The 21,405-nt window shown below is 36.9% G+C and overlaps 2 protein-coding genes across 2 annotated transcripts; one reads left to right on the forward strand and one right to left on the reverse strand.

Moving 5' to 3' along the window:
• Positions 1-11,609: 11,609 nt before the first annotated feature.
• Positions 11,610-18,028, reverse strand: LOC134750962 (gastrula zinc finger protein XlCGF57.1-like). Its single transcript, XM_063686255.1, has 3 exons — positions 17,874-18,028; positions 16,205-16,811; positions 11,610-13,371 (listed from the first exon to the last, which is right to left on the reverse strand). Exons 2-3 carry the CDS (start codon positions 16,773-16,775, stop codon positions 12,197-12,199), a joined length of 1,746 nt encoding a protein of 581 aa, XP_063542325.1. The 5' UTR covers positions 16,776-16,811; positions 17,874-18,028; the 3' UTR covers positions 11,610-12,196.
• A 693-nt stretch (positions 18,029-18,721) lies between these two features.
• Positions 18,722-21,205, forward strand: LOC134750989 (uncharacterized). Its single transcript, XM_063686293.1, has 2 exons — positions 18,722-19,098; positions 20,956-21,205. Exons 1-2 carry the CDS (start codon positions 18,970-18,972, stop codon positions 21,193-21,195), a joined length of 369 nt encoding a protein of 122 aa, XP_063542363.1. The 5' UTR covers positions 18,722-18,969; the 3' UTR covers positions 21,196-21,205.
• Positions 21,206-21,405: the final 200 nt, after the last annotated feature.

Genomic DNA, 21,405 nt, shown 5'->3' on the forward strand with positions numbered 1-21,405 from the left:
AATCACTAACGTAATTAATGACCAAACACGACCCGTGAGAACACATCCAATCGGCATTTTAAGTGCGCCAATTGCCGCCAAATCAAGTGGTGTCAAGTTCACACTCTATTTGTTGGAAGTCTTAATGGAGAGTCGCGCAGCGGGACGCCGGCGCCTTCGAGTTTTTTGTATCAAACCATAATAACAAAGCTCGGACTCGCACATGTCCCGTTTACAGGGCACCTGAAGTAATTCTACTTAATCGATCTTTATTATCCACATCGCTTACAAGCTTTTATGATAAATCGCAAGTACGTCATATAAGCGACCATTATTTGAATTTACTAATTATATCACCTGCGCGTCGACACGGCGATCCTGACTGTCACACGTCCTCGTGTGCAATGAGCTATTAAATTGTCATCACATATGACAACTCAGCAAATTTTAATTTAACTTTACCGTTCGGCTATTCTGCCACTAATATCACTACAGATCACTAACATCCATTCTGCTATTAACATCACTACAGATCACTAAGATCCATTCGGCTATTAATATCACTACAGATCCGACCTAACTTTCGACGAACGATCGGCGAAGATCCTACCTAACTAACGAAGTTTATTCTGCCATGAATATCATTCAGAGTACAACGATAAATGATCAATGAAATGCTACAATCGAATGAACTCTAGCATACGTACAAAGTAACAAGCAACAATTAACAGTTTCAGTTTATTTTCTTATAAGAACATCATCAATTTCATTAAAATTTACGTTGATCAAAACAACACCTCGTTGTTAAAACATTTATGTGACTTCTAAAATAGTACTATGCCCCTTACCACATTCGGCCACCACATAAAAATATGACACCTTTGTCATTGTGACGTCCTGCCTCTTAGGTAGATATTTGGGGAACAACAATAAACACATCCTATATTGGTTTCGAATGCACAGTTATGCACTCGTCCGTTCGGTGGCAGGGTCGGAGCGAGACTGCCTTTAACCCTACCCACATTATCGGCCGAGTGCTAACCGACATTCCATTTATTATATTATCTCATGACGTCACATCTCTTCCTTTTTATAATGATTTATGTTTATCTTATACTGCTAGGTTAATTTAGATTCTAATTCTGACATACTACTACCGGTTCGGAAAACAGCGTTAAACTCAGACCCGAGAAGAACCGGCGAAAGAAACTCGGCGAGTTGTTGATGTATTCATTTTGCAACAGTTCAACGATAAACATTTTTCAACAGTATCAAACCTTGGAATATTTACAACTATTCAATATATCTCTCTTAATTGCTTAGCGGTTAGCTGGAAGAGATCTCATAAAGAAATAAGTTCGCCTTTGTATACATTTATTGTATTATCTTATTGTTATTTTAATTTTACAATGTCAGTCCTTCTCCTTCTCCTTTTTTGCAGTTTTGAGTCTACTTTCTTTTATTCAAATTTATAAAAACTGAGGTTTCTCTTACAAGTATTAACCTATAGTATGACTACATAGTGCCTTATAATGGCTACACATTTCTAGGTATTTTCATTAGCATACCAGCTACATACATGTTTCACCAAATTAATACCTATTTCGTGAGTTTACAATAAAATTATATCATACAGGTCGCTTTCCAATAACATCTTGTATCTGTACAACAACTGATTGCCTTAGTTTTACTTGGCATATTTGATAATACAGTACATATATGTCTAGATATGATGCAATTTATAATATGCATAAATGGTCCAATGTTAAGTAAGGTAGGAATGTCACACTGCTACCGTTTACCGTACATACCACAACAAGCTGTGTAGTTTTACTTGTGTACAGGTATAATGTTATTTAAACAAACAATGGTATATATAAATAGATTTATATTAATTAGGTATAATGATGAACCTACATATTATGTATTTGACCGTTATTATTATAAATTGCACTGGACATATTATTTAGTTCTATAATTATAATACTTGTTGGATACCATATTGACATCAAGTATATTCAAATACGGTATCTCGACTGTAATGTTAATCTAGCAACCTCAATTCACTATTTTTATTTTATTTTGTTGCCTCAACTAGGCACACTGTAATTTGGTGCAATCAAGATCAAGTCTGATCCGAATATTGTTCCTATTTGCTTATGTTTTTATACGTATACTTAATTAAAACCCATCTCTGTCTGGGTAATTGTCCGATATTAGCGCCATGGCTAGGCAGTCTGTTTTACGAACTCGGTTATTATGTACGTATGTGTGTTTTTCACTATTAGGAACAAGTCATATATAAAGTACCTCAGTGGCTTTCTCGCCGTGCAAGGTTTCACGCAACGCCACTGATTTTTACTTTGTTTTTTTATTTATTTTTCAGCATTTACTTTTTACCCAGCGTCTATTTATTTACCTCTGATTATCAATTTATAGAATTACGTGCTCTTTCGACACTAAAACTGATTGGCTTTAGGTAATTTATTCATTCTTGGACTTTTATTTAGTCGGCCCGTCGACTTTTATCGGTACTCTTTTAGTCCTAGTGCAGCTTTGCATTTGGAATTGGTCTTTGCAGACACATTTATCACATGCCGGCACATTTTATCTTTTAGGGGAAAGGCAGCACCATTATTACAATCCTGTTGACCTGTTCGTTATAACGCGGACAACTAAGACATCATTGTAATACCAAGGAGAATATATATTAGGATAGACTAGACGGTTACTGTCATAGCAAATTTTGTAGTCACAGTAAATTTACTGCCATCTATCGACACACGATTAAAACCAAAAATGAAAATGTATAATAATACCAAAAATACAGATAAATTATTTTTTTATTTGTATTTACTATCTCTATATGATTTTGACCCATATTCCCTCACAGATATGCGCTAAAACTGCTAAATAACAAGCGAAACCGTCAACGCCATCTAGCCTAGAATCAATCTTTCTTGATTTCCGAGGCATGTATTTCCCCGGACTTTATTCATCTTATATGGAATTACATAGGTCTTTGGTAATACTATCCGTAATTAAGCACGGAACATGTGCGTTAGGTAAGTATCTTCTAACTACCGAGTTTCCATACTTAGCGAGTTATCGAAGTTATCTAACGTTTTTAACAACAGAACAGGTAGGCACATATACATAGGATTGGACCCCAAGACATACATTAAAATTCAACGAGTCTATGTGACAATTAGCAGAGTATCACTCCTTATCGTTAATAATAGGGTATATGACAAATTTTTATTAATGGTATCAGTCGATCAGGTTTATTTTGAAAATCAAATGTCTATGCGACCCGTTGCCATAAGCAATACAATACAAGTCACAAATTATGGTCGAAGTCTGGCACCCGCACTTTACTGACGAAACGCTTCTAACAAAATGGCAATACGTCGTGACGTCACGATGTAACGTCGCTATTGCTTAGAAACCGTTTCGATGTATGGAAAACAAGCGGCGAAATATTGCATTTATGCGCCATACATAAAATGATACCATATTTTCTGTTTGGATGTTTAAAAACTTAAATTTTGAAACTGAGGTGTTTTTTGACTCTTCCCATTATTTTTCAAATTTTTTTTTTTTTTTTTTTTTAAATCATAAATTGTTCATTTTCTATCTATTAAACTAGATTTAGATTCAACATGAGTCACCAACCCTATTATCGTCACATAGTTGAAGAACTTATCAATTTCACTACATGGGCCGATATCCCATGCAGTACTCGCGAAGTTTTTCACTCCGATGGTATTTTTTCCGGGCTTATGTTCCACTTACGAAGTTTTCGCTCAAATTGTATTTATCTAAACGGAACTCATCTATTGCATAAACTGTACATTTATAGCTTTGTCTTTTCAGTCTATGAAACTCGACTTTGCTAGTTTTAATATTTATAGGTACTTTTGTGTTAATGTGTAGTTGTTTTAAATACACCACAGTCAGCATTAGCAATCCTGCCCCGCGTACCATAACCTCGGTAGTTGCATTTGAAAACTCGTTTAATTAAGGAGGACAAGGTAGACCATTTCATGAGTTTTCAAACTGCTGGCGTGGCAGAATTATTATAAGCATAACCATACCTTCCCAAGGCCCACGGTCCTACATGTAGTAGGTACCTACTTTTTAAGTTCGATGAAATTTAAAATTTTTACCTCATCTATTCGGGAAAGGGCTTTATTATTATTACTATTTACTCCTTAGACTATATTTTTATTTTTTTATTTCTCAAATGAAAAGTGGAAAGCAGTATGGGTCACATGGTAGCAAAATTATTTTCACTGGCGTTGTCAACACTTGAATCCCTCACTACGCTCAGTATTCCATTTTAGAATTTCTCGCTTCGTTCAGGATTCAATGCAAGCCCTCGCCGTAACCATGACATTTTGCTACTTTGTGACACGTTTCACTAATGTTCAATGGAAGCAGAGTGGCATCTGCTTTGCTTTGTTCTATTTTAAAACAAAATAAAATTAACCCTATTTCCTATATTATCCTCGTGAGTCTAAATGTACATTAAAATGTACATATTCATTGCAATCTAATTTGAACCTTTTGATGAAACAAATAGAGTAGCGTTTCTTTTGTTTTACAGCGTTGTAAAACAAACGAAATTCGTTCCAATTTACTTATAGAATACAGTTCAAATTAAAAATTTAAAAACTATATGGTGGGTCTTACGAGGTTAAAGGTTTAGATTTCATTAGCAAATTTCGGACTTTTTCCTTGTATGGCTGGGCCCCAGGAGGATCAGTGCAATCTTAACACAACATTAACAACCATAAAGGTATTTCCATGGAGAATAGGTAATTACTTGCTTTAACGACAAATTTCACCGACCGTATCAGTTTTATTTACTTATTTTTCTTTTTTACATTCTAGAAACAAGACTCAGGCAATAATGTGCTGATTTGGTAAACAATTAAAATTGATACCTAAATAGCACATGTTGTGCAGCTGATCAGTTGAGTTTTATTAAGTCTGACGCTAAATAAAGTCTACACTACAATTATGAGACACGTCCATTGTAAAGTGTACACTTATTATTTATTTAGATAACTTCTGGTTAAAACTATTATGTGAACTATTATGAAGCAGTTGTCGTTAATACCACATATTCGTGAGCTACTAATATATTACAGTCATCATTCGCTTGCCCTTGTCCCATTCATATGTCCCATGTATACTACAGTTGTACCTGGATCAACAACCGTTACGCAGACAAAAGCATTTAATAGTATTCAGACTAAATAAGACGTTGAAATATGCTTTATAGTAATACTATTAGCGCAAAAGTAGTTCTTTTCTCGACCATACTGTAGTTTAAATACCAAAAGTGTACCTTACAAAAATTTTTATGTGCTCAGACTGCTTTGTGGGTAGTCATACCTGCGCTATTTGGGTCATTCTTCTCCTTTCCTTTTATTGAGAAGAATATAAAACTGATAACTTTTTGTCGGCCAGCATCATCTACGGCACCATGCCGCAATATTATATTTTTATTTATTGGAGTAAATTTCCAATATTTTTGTTTCTAGTTAAATACTGACTAGATTGATGTACACACTTATACTGATTGATACCCATGATTTTTAATCAGTATGGAACTTTCCGCCCTAAATAGGCCTTATGCATGTACATACCTATTTATATATTTTTAAAACAAAAATGAATTGTATATTCGTTACCCTTTCCGTAGTATTAATGTAACCTTTCCGTCCTTCTGGTCATCTATACTAACCACCTTATTAGTCGTAAGCCATAAACTACTGCAAAAATTTCGCCTTTATTACAATAGCTAAAAATTTGTGGAACAAAGATTAAATTTGCATCCATCTGTTCTTGTCAGAATGTGTATTTAAATAGTAACCCAGAAGTTAGAAAATAAGGATTTCGCAATGGCAGACGCCCGATTCGGGTCTCGCCATAGCCGAAAGGCTAATTATTATTGTTAGGTAGGTGTAATAGTACTTACTAGAAAGATAGGCATAGGCCAGCCAAGCCATTCTCAAGTGTTTAGCGAAATATTTCGCTTTTCAAAACTGTTCCGTCACCAAAGTTTAAGAACCGCTGGCATAGGCAATTATAATTTACACAATAGGTTTGATGTCCAGATGCGCCGCCGCAGCCTGGCCCATACCGAATACGAATTGTTTAGGTATATAAGTAGATTACTTCCGTAACTAATAAACACGGCAGGTCTTTGTTTGTAATATTTAAATGTTTATTTTGAAGGCGTTAACATTTATCGGTAAAAGTTGGGTAACGAATTAACAATTCCTATAACCTTTTTGTGTACGTTTACGTACATCTCGTGGGTTCTTTATTTATTACATCGATATATTTAGCAATAAATAGCTTTAGTGGTGCAACTAGTTAGTAAGCTGCTATTTATATCCCTCTTTCTTATTTTTGAGACAGGATTTTCACTTATTTGGTAACTACATGGGCCGATATCCCATCCTCGTCGCCACTGTGACGTCCTGCCTCTTAGGTAGATATTTGGGGAACAACAATAAACACATCCTATATTGGTTTCGAATGCACAGTTATGCACTCGTCCGTTCGGTGGCAGGGTCGGAGCGAGACTGCCTTTAACCCTACCCACATTATCGGCCGAGTGCTAACCGACATTCCATTTATTATATTATCTCATGACGTCACAGTCATCACGGAATATTTTCCGCTATAGTGTCTACTAGTCAACAGGCACTACGGCTTGTACTAAATGTCACTGTCTCCTGCTCTATTATAGTCATTCTCACACGGCACGCCCACCGTAACCACATGGTCCACCGGCCACGTCCGTCACAAAGCTGTCATGTCTCAATTGTCTCAATACCTGTGGCATACCTTGTCACGTCACAGCACGTGTGGTACACCGACCACATCCATCACAAGTCACAAAGATGTCATGTCTCAACTATCAAATCTCAACTCTCGAAAGTCTTAATACCTGTAGCACAAATGCCACAACACATGCGAGCATGCGACATACCTTGTCACATCTCAACACCTGTGACACACCGGCCACAACACATATGAGCATGCGACATACCTTGTCACATCTCAACACCTGTGACACACCGGCCACAACACATATGAGCATGCGACATACCTTGTCACATCTCAACACCTGTGACACACCGGCCACAACACATATGGTCCACTGACCACCATCACATCCAGCAGCACTCAGGCCACTTCCAAAGTGATACACCAATCACTCCAACGGTTCCACACAGGAACCCAAACTATGCCACACCAGGCATAAATACCACCACGGGTGTCACACAGGAACCCAAACCATGCCACACCAGGCATAAACACCACCACGGGTGTCATCATCCCTAACACAATGTATCATCATCTGTGGGCGCCGCGCAGCCTCCTTTACCAAACACATTTTCACTACATATGCGTGACAATATATCTGATTCGGGTATGTGACCTACGATCGCCCAGCGGATTAGACACAAAGTGATGCACCTAGGTCACTAGTCATCAGTACTCAAATTACTTAACTCTCACTTTCTAAAATAACTTTGAAGTCATTGAAGTCACATAAACCAACTGAATATCAGTTCCAATATTCAACCATCCAAATTATTCAAAGAATAGGTAAACATTCTTATGCGTCGACAACGGCTATAACTGACTGTTCTTTGCAACTTGGCTTACTTGATCTCAACAAAAAAAAATAGAGCATTTACTAGCAGCCCCAAACCAGGAATCGAACCTTTAATATTCACTTTATCTAGATTAGCATTTCAGTGTCTCGAAAACTTTATTTCCATTCCACTAAAAATTAAACCAGAAAATGCAAAAAGTTAATTCTCTAAAAAAATTGAGCAGTTTCATATGACTGGAAAGCGCTGATTTAGTACCTAAACAAAGAAAATTCACAGCATTTCATTCGTTTTTAAAATTCACAGTTTTCAGATATCTTTTATAGTTAGGTATCGATTATAAATGTACCTATCACGAATGATGTTTTCAGATTTTTATACTAGCAACGTTATTGATTGATCTGAAGTAAACGGTTTTTTTCTACGCATTTCGACTTCATCAGTCTAAAGAGAAAAATCCGAGAGCGGATTTCAGAAACTTTGTTTTCACTTCATAAGCAAAAACGTGTCTTTATCGTACACAAACATACGCACATACTACAATTTAACTTGTAATTCCGATTTAGATTTCGTGTACCTATACTTAGTATCACTGTTATGTTTAAAACTTAGTTTTACCACTACTACAACTTACAAAACTATCAATGCAAGTTTCTAATTTTCTTACGCGCCGAAAATACTATAATTTTAAAGCCGAAAATAACGGAAATTAAAATCGTTTTAATAACTCAAAATTATAACTCCGCCCTTTTATTATTCGAGCTGCAAGTCATACAATAAGCATCTACATACCAGGTATCCTTCATTCAGTTAGGTAGGCACCTATATCATTACATACGTACATCCTTACGTGAGGACAAATTGATTAATGTCTCCAGAAAAATATCAATAGTTAATCCAAACAGAATTTGCAATAATTGCGCTGATTATTTCTTCCAAATAATTAAAAAATTAACAGTGAAAAAGAGCCAATACTCTCCCAAATATCATATTACATCACTGTACTTCATCAATGTACTACTGGCTAATCATCATTCAAATTAACTCGATTTCAGTTTTTTTTTTTTTTTGGTCATGTTTTTGCCGTCTTCCCAAAGCATATCTGCAATATTTTTTATTGCTAAACAACTTTATCAAAGAAACGTCAAGTGTCGTCAACTTTACGACCCAAAAAAAAAAACGACCCAAATCATTGGGTACTCCAAAAAGCCAAACAACTTACGGCCACAAACAAAAAAACAGCAGGTACCAACATGACCCAACTACTCCCTACAAGGTACACTGATTCATTGCCAACATACTTTAGACTCTATTTCAATCGATAATAAGGTTTGTATTCTTCACAGAAATGGGCGTACATCTTACGTCTCGTAATTTGTCGGTTGTAATACTTTGACTATACGATAAGTAATGTGTTGTAAGCCATACCTAGACCAAAATAATCCGATTGAAAGCCTCAATCTTAATTTAGGTCCACGAGCTTACATCTTTAATTGAAAACTGGGTGACTATGTAAAAGATTATTATCTATGACCTCTCCAGTCGCCACAAAAACGATTACCTTACAAAATGTTACTAATCGGATAACTTTCTTGTAATCAATCCATTGACATTACAAAATTCATTGCTCTTGTATCATGTTCATTGATCTTAGCATTCTTTCTGATTTAACATATTATTCGGGTATATCAAAACCAAAACACCGGTCACACTTAATAATTGACTAAACTCCCCTTAACGATCCCAATTTCAATCATGTAAATAACTGCAGTTTAAAGTAAAAAGCCCATACTAATTATTGATGAAATAAGAGTGTTTTACTCAGTCAAAACATTCGTTACAAAATCATGTAAGTTCTTGTTCCTCTCAAAATCAATTTTCATCCAATATCCGTCAGTTCAAATGACACAACTAAATAATTCGTTAGTTTGTTACGAAAAGTCTCTTTTCAATTTTCGTATAATTTAATTACTCGCTCAAAACTAAGCATTGAAATTTATTGCATTATGAATTAGCGGATTAAACAAGAAACCAACTTCAATGTTTCTTTTAGCCTTTTGGGTAGGTATCCTAACAATGGACTCCATGACAGGTTATAAAAGCGACAATTTCATAATTTGAAAATATTCGGTTTTAAATACCTCATTCAAAACTCTAGTCTAGAAACAGACAAAATGTTAGTAGGTAATCGAGAATCTCAAATTATCTCAATCGTGTTAGCCCATCTACGAGTTTATAATAAAAACAATAAAATGCTTCACCGTAGATACACTATAAAAACTGGTACACAATCGAGCACAAAAAGAAACCGGTACGTAACAGCAGACGGACTTATCGCCAAACAGCGGCCTCTTGAGCCCTTATTTATTATTATAGTGAAATGAATGACGTAAGTTGATTACTCTTCGATTACTATCTTAAACTTCTATCGCAAAGCATCTCAATTTTAATTTTAAGTTCACTCATAGATATTATGATCCATTTATCATCAAATAAAAACATCGACTTATTGTCTTGGAAAACCATTACAAATTCTCCAAACAGGCTACATACCATATCACCATCGGACAAACGCCACAATATTCTTTAACTATATAGTGACAAAATCCTCAATTCAATTTTATAATAAATACTCAAGAATAATATCTAAGGTTTTATTTTAAATAAAACCAACAAACCAGAACAATCCACTTTTTTATGGATCATCTCATGTGGGCAAATTAACAATGGTAAATCATAGGTATCAAACATAAAGGAACGAACTGACCAGATTCAGATTCGACGTCCAAACTCCAGACAGGATTTACAGGAAACCACCAGTTTCACCTTCTTTGCAAGTCTTTGCACAAATTGAACTATGTATTCACCTTTCAGTCCATAATTTCACGATATCACAAAATAAATCACAACGTTCACAACCTCTTTAGGCAAAAACCTCGCGAACCCTTCACGTAACGATCCCACGATCTGATATCGGAGCATAATTTAGGTATTAGGTTATTCAGGAATGGCTAAATGCACTAGATAATACATCTTAAGGCGTAGGTATTCAACGCGAAACTAGGTATAACGCGAGATCACTCAACAACATAATGCGTATTCCGAAAGGAGTTAAATACTAAGTTAGGACTACTGGGCGAGATGTAGTCTCACGGATGCGTGTTTCATGCGCTCAGTCGCAGAATAGAATGTCATCCCTTCATCGGTTTGCCTGGCTTGGCGCCTCATAGGATAAGCTTCGCCACAAAAATCACTAACGTAATTAATGACCAAACACGACCCGTGAGAACACATCCAATCGGCATTTTAAGTGCGCCAATTGCCGCCAAATCAAGTGGTGTCAAGTTCACACTCTATTTGTTGGAAGTCTTAATGGAGAGTCGCGCAGCGGGACGCCGGCGCCTTCGAGTTTTTTGTATCAAACCATAATAACAAAGCTCGGACTCGCACATGTCCCGTTTACAGGGCACCTGAAGTAATTCTACTTAATCGATCTTTATTATCCACATCGCTTACAAGCTTTTATGATAAATCGCAAGTACGTCATATAAGCGACCATTATTTGAATTTACTAATTATATCACCTGCGCGTCGACATATATATATCTTTACTTGAAAAATAATTATAGTGTATAACTAGCCTTATGAACCGATTTTGCATGTACAACCAGCCTTAAAGTTTGTAGTCTATGATTGTTCATTATTTTAGTATGTGGGTATTTTTGCATTTTGTAATTTTTCCTCAGTCACCCGTTGACCACGAACGCTGTAAAGAGTTCGAAACGTCGGGATGTATTATAAATTCAATATACGCGATATAATCCGTTTTCATAGTTTTATTTCATAAATAATAGGGGTTTAAAAAAAGAAGTAAATTATAATAATTATTTTTATTTCAGGATACGAGTACACATCAATTAATTCTAGTAATTATAGTGGAATACAAAGTCAGTCACTCTTTATATTTCCTCATGCAGCAACCTCCAGCCGCAGTGGGCACTGCGACCTTTGGAATTTGTATACATATCTCCATGGTATTTAAAACGTCATAGTTTCATAGAAGATTAACGTTTAGATAACATAACACTTCCATCTGTGCTATCAAACACACAGACACGGTGCAGTTGGCTTAACCTGACTCGTTGCGTTCGCCTGTGTTCTATGTTCGTCCTGCAAAGTCCTCAACTTATGACAGTACACTCACACAAGTACACTACAGGAATGAAAAATAAAACAATAAAATTAACACCACCAACATTTGTGCCATTTTCAATCAAAAGGGTCCTTATTGTCGGTTGTCAATAAGGCGCTATTTCCATACAGCTTCAATTTGAAATCAATCTTATTGACCAGCGACAATGTGGTACCTTTTGGTTGAAAATGTCACATTTTATTTCCTGTTAGTGTATAAGTTTTTAATCATTTAAAATGCATGGTATAGTGCCAAAAATTCAAAACCACAAATTGGTCTGTTTGGCCCGTGTAGGTAAGCAAAATATTAAACAGAATAAAAAAAAGTTCGTATGTATTGAGTGCTCTATCGGTAACTAGCGGATCATATTTGCGTAATTATTTCAGGGTTTTTCACCGGAATGTTTCTTTCTTAGATGTCTTTGTAAATCATATTTATATCCACTCTTGTAGTTGCAGTGGGTACAAATAAAAGGCTTCTCGCCAGTGTGTATCATCTGATGTTTTAACAAGTTTTCTTTTCGATTGCTCTTGTAGTCGCAATTGCTACATTTAAATGGTTTTGCCCCAGTATGTATCATCAGGTGATTTTTCAGTTGTGATTTCCGAATGCATTTGTAATCACAGTGGTTACAATGGAAAGGCTTCTGGTTAGTATGTGTCATTTCGTGTCTGCGTAAGCTTGTCTTATCACTGTACTTGTAGTCACATTGGCTACATGTGTACGGCTTCTCTCCAGTGTGTGTCCTCTGGTGGAGCAGCAAGTTTCCTTTCTGCCTGCAACTGTAGTCGCAATCGCTACACTTAAACGGCTTCGCCCCAGTATGTATCATCAGGTGTTTTTGTAGGCTAAGTTTCGTAATGCATTTGTAATCACAGTAGCTACATGTGAAAGGCTTCTCGCCAGTGTGTCTTCTTGTGTGAATTTGTAAATGTTCTTTTCTACGAGCTTTGTAATCACAGTAACCACATTGATGAAAGAGTTTCTCTCCACTGTGTATCTTCTGATGTTTTCTGTTGTGTGTCTTCTGGTGACGTCGCAGGTTTAGTTTAAAATTGCATTTAAAATCACATTCGGTACACCTAAAAGTCTTGTCTCGAGTGTGTATCGCTTTGTGTTTGTGTAAATCACTTTTAGAAAGACTAGTGTAACTACAGTGACCACAATTAAAAACGTTGTCCACTGAGTGACTCTTCAAATGAGTCCGTAAACTTTTCTTGGACCTAGTTGTGTACTCACATTCATCACACATAAAATTTGTAACATCGTGTTCCCTTTTTTCGTGCTCTAATACACGCAATTTAGTCTGAAATGTAGAACTACAAACACCACAAGAAAATGTTTTTTGGGTAAAACTTGAGGGCCTGGTGAGTAAGTGAGTGTACTGTATGTGTTTCCTTAAAATAGACTTATTTCTGCAACGCTTGCCGCAGTGTTCGCAACCGTATTGTTTGTCTCCAGTGTGAACAATCGCGTCGTCGCGGAGGCGCTCGAGCACCACGGAACAAGTCATTGCGAGCTGTTCCCTGGTGCGGGCGGCGTTGTAGTCGGAACACACTGAAACAAATTAACAAAACAATTTAAAGGGACCAAGGACCGGAATCGCTTACCCTAATTGAGTACCCTTATCATTCGGAATAATGAGGGCTACCGTTTTTATGCTCACCAGTTGGCGCCACTGTAGATGTAGGTCCAGAAAAACAGATCTCAAAATTTTTCTATGGTTATTTTTAGAAAATCAATATGTTCTAATAGTGAGTGAAGCCGTACTGATCTAAACATCTTAAAATATGTCTCACGATAGGATAGTTAATTTCGATTGTAAACAGTATTAGTCCCTGTTATAATTAATGCATTATTATTATTGTAAAGTATGTCACGTAGATGCAGTCTTCTTACTTCATTCAATGCATGTGGTGTTTACCTTTAAGTAATTGTTACGCTAAGCGATAATAGTTTAAACGTTTGTAGTTATACTTAACAACGTGTAAACAATTGTTGGTGAACCAATAAATATAAAATAAAATAAATAAAAGTATTTTAACATCTAAATGTGCCATTCTTTCAACCTGTTTAATTTTGCATATATTTTAGTTGGCACTTTTTTAAACCACTAACATTTATTGAGCTATATCTATTGTTTACCATTGTTAGATGTTGAGGATATCTCAAACGGTCTTTTTGTTTTATTTTTAAATATCTGACAAGTGACAGATGGTTTGCCGCGGTTTTGGACAATAATGACATTGACAGGAGATTAAGTTAAGACAGAGAGAAAAACGCAAGTTGTTGGATAAGAGATTTGTATTGTTTTAATTATAGAAAACTCAAAATAAATAATCTATTGTAAACTAATTTGGAGTTTTAGTGAGTGTCTTTTACCATGATTAATCAAAGATGGACAAAGATTTGCCACAATTATGAATAAGTAGTGAAAATTCCCGATAAAAAAGCTTGAATACCCCAAAACTTCTATGCATTTGAGATTTTTAAAGACCTCCATCTACACTAGCGCCCCTAGCGGCGAAATTAAACGCGGTAGCTCTCATTGTATCATACATAGGTTATCCTCGTAATAGGCTAGCCCAATATAAGAATTAGTTGTGAATAGTTTATTAACTGAGCGAAATTGATTTTAAGTCGTAATTATAAAATCGAGTTTAGGTAAAATGTCTAATGTCATGTCATGGGCGAGCTCATGCAATTAATTCAATCAATTTAAAACTTATCAAATACCCTATGATACACTTAATATAGAAGACAAACGATAAAAGTCCTTAGTATTACTCAGTAACTTTATACATTTAGCGTTTGCGTCAGATCCGGTAGTACTGATTTTTTGCATACTTGTTTTCGATGTTGACCCAATGAATAATCTAAGTTTGTGACCTTGAGCGCCAAACGCAACTTTGTTAAACATCGAAAAAATTGCGTTTTTTTTTTTTTTTGTAGTATTGGGCGATTATAACCCAAAAGGACTAGTTTTTACGGTTCCTTACCCAAAGGGTAAAAACGGAACTCTATTACTAAGACTCCACTGTCCGTCTGTCTGTCACCAGGCTGTATCTCATGAACCGTGATAGTTAGACAGTTGAAATTTTCACAGATGATGTAATTTCTGTTGCCGCTATAACAACGAAAGTCAATCAATCAATCAATGTTTTTATTTGTTAAACACAGGTACATAGGTGTTACAATAATTACTTTTCCCCTCACTAGCTCGGAAAGTTGTCTTTTATCCTTTAAAACAAGCGGGGAAAAACGCATTTTATCCACTAGTGGGGAAAGTAATTTGACCTTGGATGGAGCATGTTTAAGTAGCTTGACAGATAACAAAACGTAAAACGCTCATAATAATGATTCGTTAGATATTAATTATCATTAAACAAATGGTTTGAGAATCTAATAAAAAAACCAAATTTAGCTTTCTTTAATGATTTTATGTCATGAACCTTAAAGTTATATAAGAAACGTTTGTTTTTTAATAATGATGTTAAATGTAATTCTGAACGCACAGGTTGAGTCGATGCAATTTCAAAACGCATCATTGACATTTCATAGGTCAAAAATGTCAACACTGTCAACAAAATTTTTACTTAAAAACTTCTCACGTAAAAATACAGAATTTCCAGAGTTTTTTGTTATAATATCGTAAAAAAATTAGTGATTTCAGTGATGAAGATGATCTAACGCCTGTGGGTGTTGCACTTTCCTCGCTATAGTGAGGTGAAAAGTTTTGTGTTATACACGGGTGCAAATGTATTTTACTTCTCGTGTGTTGAAACACTTGCTACGCTCAGGATTCTATTTTTGCTTCGCTCGTGGTTCAACTATAGAATCCTTTCGCTTGCTCGTGTTTCAATTCCACACTCGCGGGTAAAATACAACTTTGCACCCTTGTATAACAAATAACTATAGAATCACTATGTCTTACCAGCATTAGGTATACAAATTTGTTTGTGTTGGTAAGTTTAATAATAAACTGCATGCATAAATCTTACTCTAATCATTATATTAAATTAAATTATTGTCTCTTTTATATTCGTCAATGGAGTAATACGCTTTGTTTGATAAGAATGCAAACAGACGTTTCTAAAAGAGTCTTATGTTGTCTGTATTTAAAATACTATTTAGACAAATACTAAAAACAGAATAAAATAAATATTTAAGTGGGGCTCCCATACAACAAACGTGATTTTTTTGCCTAATGGTACGGAACCCTTTGTGCGCGAGTCCGACTCGCACTTGGCCAGTTTTTTTTGCATACTTGTTTATGATGTCCACTTTCCACTTTTAATTTATTTCGATGCAAATAATACAACAGAAATTAGCTCAGCTCCTGCTAGGCTGAATATTTAAACAAGGGGGTGATATAAAATGGTATACAGACCTGGTAATGGAAGCACTTGAGGGCGGTGCCACTCCTCGGGGCCCAGCAAGAGCTCGTCCTTGACCTCATGGTCAAGATACAATCCAGCATGTGCAGCCGCTGCGCTCACACTGCAAGAGCATGCACTGTCTGTGCACTCTTCCGTCTTCAGGCACATCCTTCTGGGCTCTGTCTTCACACACGCCTCTTCGGCCTCCGTCTTTACACACACCTCTCTGGGCTTTGCCTTCACACTCATCTCTCTAGGCTCTGACTTTACACACACTTCTCTGGGCTCAGTCTTCACACACGCCTCTCCAGTTTCCGTCTTCACACACGCCTCTTCGGCCTCCGTCTTTACACACACCTCTCTGGGCTTTGCCTTCACACTCATCTCTCTAGGCTGCGTCTTCACACCTGTCTCTCCGGGCTCCGTCTTCACACACATCTCTCTACATTCCATCTTTACAAACACCTCTCCGGGCTCCGTCTTCACACACACCCCTTCGGGCTCCATCTTCACACATACTTCTATGGGCTCTGTCTTCACATACACCGCTTCTGCCTTAACACACGCAGTCTCTGGTGGCATGTTGTTATGCGCTCACAAGCTGGTAACAGTGAGAACCTGCAATGCAAGTAGCACATGATGATTTGTGGAGCCTTACAGCAACCACCATAGATCAAGGAGTGCTGTAATATGTTTTTAGGTTTCCATAGTCAAAGGGTAAAAACGGGACCCTATTACTAAGATTCCGCTGTCCGTCTGTCTGTCACCAGGCTTTATCTCATGAACGGTGATAGCTAGACAGTTGAAATTTTCACAGATGATATATACTATAAACTACGGAGTAAGTAATACTAAAAAGTAGTAGGCGAGTCTGACTCGCACTTGGCCGGTTTTTACACCAAAGGAAGTGTTTCTATTTCCGTGTTTTATTTACGTGTAAGTAAGACAAGGACAAAGTGTTAAATGTATTAGTAACACCATGAACAACCCACTTTTCTGCTAGCTGAAAAAATCTTTATGCCATAATAAGAGTATGCTGCAAAATGATTATGGTACATAAAATTACTAGCTTTTGCCCGCAACTTCGTCTGCATGGACTTAGTAACAGCAGCTAAAGTAGCGCCTGGAAAAATTCTCATAGCAAATTCAATTTGACCATGTTATGCACACAAGTTGGCAGGCACTTCATTAATTATCTCAATTCCACCCCGCTTTTTACTTTCTTAAGGGATGATTTTCGGGATAAAAACTATCCTATGTCCTTCTCAGGGACTCAACCTATCTCTATGCCAAATTTCATCTAAATCGATTCAGCGGTTTAAGCGTAAAGAGGGAACACACAGACAGACAGACAGACTTTCGCATTTATAATATTAGTATGGATATAGTATGGATTCTTAACTAAAGTCGGCGAAAGTAATCTTCTGCTAAATAATATGCTGCCAATTGTATTGTATAATATATTACTAATGCCAAGTAATAGTTATGCAAAATTAACATTCCATTAAGTGTTTCTGCGAATTGTATTTCTGACAAACAAAATTATGCCAGATATGCCAGAAAAGTAACCCATATATAGTAAATGCGATATTTCTAGTTACATCATAATAAAAAACACAATTGCGTTAACAAATATAGCTACAGCACAATAATACGTAAGTACGTAACAGAAGTTTGTACCTTTCTCGCTACAGCTTCGAACACATGATCGACGAAAGTGGAAGTTTGTTTACTTGGCAAAAACTGCAAAGCAACTATTTGGTTTAAATCGAAGTTAACATGCAATTCTCTTCACAATTAAAACAAACAATTTGCAACCAATCAATGTTACATGATGAGTATGATGACCTCAAAATTTTGACATTGACCACAGACTAGACACAGTTTCAGTTTTTTTCTAACCACGCTACAGACGGCTGCACAGCACACTGAGCACAGGACTGCAACCTTGGTGCGATCTAACGCACGTCTGATCGTGATATTCTGGTCCGCTGTACGTGTAAGGTAAGGACGCAGATATAAGTGAGAGCGAGAAAGAGCTATTTTGATGTCACCAAGTTCTCGGTCCGGTGCGGACGTCTGTAATAAAGTTTACTGACCGATATTACCGTAAAGGGTCCTCCACACTCATGCGCGAATCGCGACGCGAAGCCGCGAATCGCGACGCGAAGCCGCGAACGCGAGTGTGGAGTCGATTTCGCTGATTAGTGAACTAGGCTCCACACTCCGCGATTCGCGCATGAGTGTGGAAAGCCTTCAGGAGGAGTTTTTTCGAAATCGATATCTCTTCTCTTTCTCGCTCTTACTTATCGGTGCGTCACACACGCTTTTTAAGCTCTCGTGCGTATGGCGCCTGAATGTAAAATTAGAGATTGACGCCAATTTATTTCTGATCAAATTGTTCATCGCGTTTGGACTGCCCTTAATAAGCCCTGTCTGTGGCATCTGTCAAATGTGTCTGCCTATAGTGCTATTTTGGCTATTTTTATAAGATTTGAGGTTATGTTTACTTACACTAATACACTTGTTATTAATCAAAACAACCACGAAACGAAACCATGATTAATTACGTTTTATGTAATTTTGATACTACTCTTGCGAGGCTACATTACTTGTCTTTAGAGTGATAAGACTGATAAGAATTTTAACTTTATGTTAGTCTAATGTTTGTTTCATATAGACATTCCCGCTCTGTGAGTTTGTCAGACGGAGGGCTACTTGTGTGGATTGGCACTCGCCACTGTACTCACATACGAACAACGTAGCGGTTGCCGTGATGGAAATGATGCACGCGTGTCGCTGCTGTCTGCGGTGTCCCCCGGACAAGGACCTGACGACGCCGTACGCACATCTCGGCAGAACAGAGATTTACGCCGATATGATTAAAGAGTGCTTTGACATAAATGTAAGTACGACATTCATGTTAGTGTAGCAAAAAGTACACAAAGTTAAAATGTTAATATTTTTTTAATATCTATTTTTTTTAAAGGAGTTTCGTCACCCCCGTACTGAGATCTATAGTAATAAAGTAGTATAAATAAATAAATAAAGCCTTTATTACTGACTTATTTTTAACAATAAAAAAACATCTTTATATATATATTTCACTTATTCTAATTTGTGTTTCTGACATCCGGGACGTTTTCATTGTCAGTCTGCCCTTTGGCAAAGGCCTCCCCTAGAATTTGCCATAACTCCCTGTTCATGGCTTTCCTTCTCCATAATGGTCCAGCTATTCCTCTAATTTCGTCCTCCCATCTTTTCTTTTGTCTTCCTTTTCTCCTTTTCCCATCACGGGGGTACCAGACAGTGATATCTTTGGACCATTTGTCTTTCCGGCTATGAATCGTGTGCCCAATCCATTTCCATTTTAATTTCTTTACTGTATATGTGACATCAACTACTCCTGTTAATTTTCTGATATGTGTTAGTTTAACTTTGTCTTTCAGTTTGATGTTCAGCATACTTCTCTCCATTCTATTTTGGCACACTTTCAGAGCTTTCCTTTGTTTTTCCGTTAGGGCCCACGTTTGGCACCCGTACGTAAGGCATGGCAATATACACGTATTAAAAACCTTTTTTTTATCTTCCATAGTGAATTTTGGGTTCTTCATTACTTCTTTAAGCAACCAGTACCTTTTCCACGAGTTACTTATTCTGGTATCTATTTCCTTTTGGATTTGATCTTCTGGTGAAATTATTTGTCCTAAGTATGTGTATTGATCTACATATTCTATTGTGTTGTTGTTAAGTTGTATAGGTTTTTGTAATCCATTAGTCATTAATTTGGTCTTTCCAGAGTTCATTGTGAGGCCCACTTGTTCACTTGCTTCTGCTAACTGCTGAGCCATAACTTGTAGGATTTCTGGTGTTTCACTCAATAGGATCAAGTCATCTGCAAATCTCAAGTGGTTTAGTTTTTCACCATTTATGTTTAAACCATAAGCATCCCAGTCCAACTTCCTAAATATGTGCTCCAACACAGCCGAGAACAACTTGGGCGAAAGTGGGTCTCCTTGCCTGACGCCTTTCTTTATGTTGAATTCCTTTCCTACCATTTCTGTTTTTATCTTAGCTGTGGAGTTCTTATAAATTTCTTTAATTATCCTTATGTATTTTGGTGAAACACCTTGACATCTCAGGGCTTCCCAAATGTGCTTATGTTTTAGGGAATCGAAGGCTTTATTATAATCTATGTACGCCAAATAGTATGTCTTGCCATATTCATTGCTTTTCTCTATAGTTTGCCTAATGGTATGAATATGGTCAATGGTAGAGTAGTCGCTTCGAAATCCCGCCTGCTCTTTCGGTTGGTTCTCTTCTAGTGTGTTGCTGATTCTGTTAAGGATAATCTTCGAGAATACTTTATACAGATTAGACGTTAAACATATTGGTCTGTAATTATTTATATCATCTTTGTCACCTTTTTTGTGAAGCAGTACAATTGTTGATGTTGACCACTGTTTAGGTATTATCTGCTTTTCTAGAAATTCATTAAATATGCTCGTTATGATTTTAGCGATGGCCTCTAAACTTCCTTTAATAAAGTAGTACTGCAATACTACTAACACCACTACATTATTTTTAAGTATAGCTTGCACATCATCCTGGCCTCGTCTGATAGTGGCGATGCCAGGATGATGTTGCAGCTACCTATGTTGGAAAATGTTAAGTTAAAGATGGATGTTATTGTTAAAAATAGTGTTAGGATAAGGTCTTTAATTGAATACTAGCGAATTTGTGTTGATTATTTGACATGCAGCTGGTAGTGGGCGGCTCGGGGTCATGCGGCATCTGCTCGGCGTGCGTGGGCCGCCTGCGAGACGCGAGCGACTTCAAGCTGCAAGTGCAGCGCAGCCAGGCGGAGCTGCAGGCTGCGAGTGGTGTTAAAGGTTTGAGTACAGAAGGTCATCAAGAATCTGCTGTGCCTATGCTGATGGTTGCACCATACACCCTCCTGCCAAGGGTTGACTGCCCAATAGTCCACATGGATAGTAAATAGAATACATAAACCTAACACTAACTACTAACTATAAGAAACTTACTAACCAATACGCTAAAACTTTTAATGTAAAATAATTGTAAATTGGAAATAAAAGGCTTTTTTATTTTTATTTTATTTATTTATTTATTTATAAAGGTGTAGACATTTGAGGCTGCCTCGGGTCGAGGCACGCACGGCAAATCCGTGCGCGAGCAACGAGCGAGCGGC

This window comes from Cydia strobilella, chromosome 21 (assembly GCF_947568885.1).
Source record: "Cydia strobilella chromosome 21, ilCydStro3.1, whole genome shotgun sequence".
NCBI classification, from domain to species: Eukaryota; Metazoa; Arthropoda; class Insecta; order Lepidoptera; family Tortricidae; genus Cydia; species Cydia strobilella.